The following is a 1870-nucleotide window of genomic DNA, read 5'->3' as shown; positions in this document are numbered from 1 at the left end:
GAGACTCTGTCTCAAAAAAAAAAAAAAATTATATGTGAAATATTGTCAAAGAATGGGTGTTGCTAAAGCTTCAAGTTATATGTATGGGTATGTTATTGATATGAGTGTTCCAAAATTGTATGAGAGTCCTAGAAATCTAATGTTATTGGTCATAATTTTAGTTACTATGTTAAATGCTATGTGCCACAAAAATAACCGAATTTCCTTGCTAATTGCTGTTTATAATGAACTTTCCTTTTTTTTTTTTTAAGGATTTTAGAAATACATCTATTTTGAAAATATTTTGAAAGTAATTAAGATCACTGATTGGGAAGGAAAGAAATCAACACAATGAAATTTAGGAAGAGAAATGCAAGCGCAGCTGCTGAATCCCGCCCCTTCAACCCCGAGGGCACAGCCCGGAGATGAAGCTTATTTTAGGATCACAAGTGCATGCTCTGGTCCACGGAGGATCACTTTAATTATCAGTCTTCTGGCTGAAGGGTCCTGTTCAAAGTCAGGATCAGAAATAGCTCAGCTCGTCGTGCTTGGCTTTGTTGGTCTGGTAGTTAGACAAGGTCAAAGGCTTGTTTTCGTGAGGGAGAGATTTGAACACTCGCAGGTGTACGAAGTCTTCGTCGCCAACGTGCACCTTGATGAAGTAGTTTGTCCCCGTGACCACCTGGCTCTTGAACGACACGGCCTTAAATACAGGGAACTTCTTGTTTTCTTTCTCTTCAAGCTGGGACCTCACCTGGTCGGCGATGTCCTGGGTCTCGGCGGTGGCCGGCTGCACGGCGGAGGGCACCCCGTACATCATCTTGGCGGCGAAGGAGAGAACCTGGCGAGGGGACTCGGCCTATAATGAACTTTCATCAGAATTCTAACCAAGGCTATTTCAAGTCTTTGTCATCTAGTTATTATTTTGATTCTTCTCTAACAGCATTTACAATCAGCTACCATCTCAAATTACTTCTCTTCATGGAGATTCATAGAAAAGACTAATGAGTACTCTTGAATACACATTTCGAATAGCTTTAAGATCATACCATTGGATTGGATAAGAATTTCTAGAACTCTAATGAAGAAACTGATAGCTTTATGAAACTGTTATCCCAACGTCAAGCAGAACAAGAATTAATTACATGAGACTAAATGAACCAATGAGGATATTTGGGATATTGTTGATTCTTTTTCTTTTTCTTTCTTTTCTTTTTTTTGAGACAGAGTTGCTCTTTTTTTTTTGAGACAGAGTTGCTCTCTCACCCTGGCTGAAGTGCAGTGGGATGATCTCGGCTCACTGCAACCTCTGCTTCCCAGGTTCAAGTGATTCTCCTGCTCAGCCTCCCACGTAGCAGGTGAGCGCCTCCACGCCCAACTAATTTTTGTATTTTTAGTAGAGAAGGCATTTCACCATGTTGTCCAGGCTGGTCTCGAACTCTTGACCTCAAGTGATCCACCCGCTTCGGCCTCCCAAAGTGCTGGGATTACAGGTGTGAGCCACAACTCCCAGCCAAGAAAACTTTTTTTGCTACCTATAGCTTACATCAATTTGTTAAAGTATACTTTTATGAACAAAAAAAGGAAGCATTTACTTTTTCTCCCTACCTCATCCCTCCAGAACGTAGTAGCTATTTGTAAGTATTCTTATTTTTATTGTAATATAGTTATTTGCCTAAGTTCAATTAGACTGTGTTCTCCTTGTAACAGGATACAATTGGAAACCCTAGTTATATTACCAAGGCTTTGATAGAGTGTCATATTTTCAGATATGACCAGGTAGCTTTAAAGAACTAAGGTTGACTTTACAGAGCTAATAAAGATGCCCTTGGAAAAAATGGCCTGAGGGTTCCCAGCTTTACAGATGAGTAAGGATTGTCACTTCCTGGAA

General features: G+C 40.3%; 1 protein-coding gene across 1 annotated transcript; it reads right to left on the bottom strand.

Moving 5' to 3' along the window:
- Positions 1-235: 235 nt before the first annotated feature.
- LOC117063562 (cystatin-B-like) lies at positions 236-857 on the bottom strand. The gene has a single exon (XM_033177361.1). It carries the CDS (start codon positions 797-799, stop codon positions 503-505), a length of 297 nt encoding a protein of 98 aa, XP_033033252.1. The 5' UTR covers positions 800-857; the 3' UTR covers positions 236-502.
- Positions 858-1870: the final 1013 nt, after the last annotated feature.

This window comes from Trachypithecus francoisi, unplaced genomic scaffold, assembly GCF_009764315.1.
Source record: "Trachypithecus francoisi isolate TF-2019V2 unplaced genomic scaffold, Tfra_2.0 Lachesis_group18, whole genome shotgun sequence".
NCBI lineage: Eukaryota > Metazoa > Chordata > Mammalia > Primates > Cercopithecidae > Trachypithecus > Trachypithecus francoisi.
Note: the sequence above shows the minus strand (reverse complement) of the source record. Positions and strands in the feature narration are given on the sequence as shown.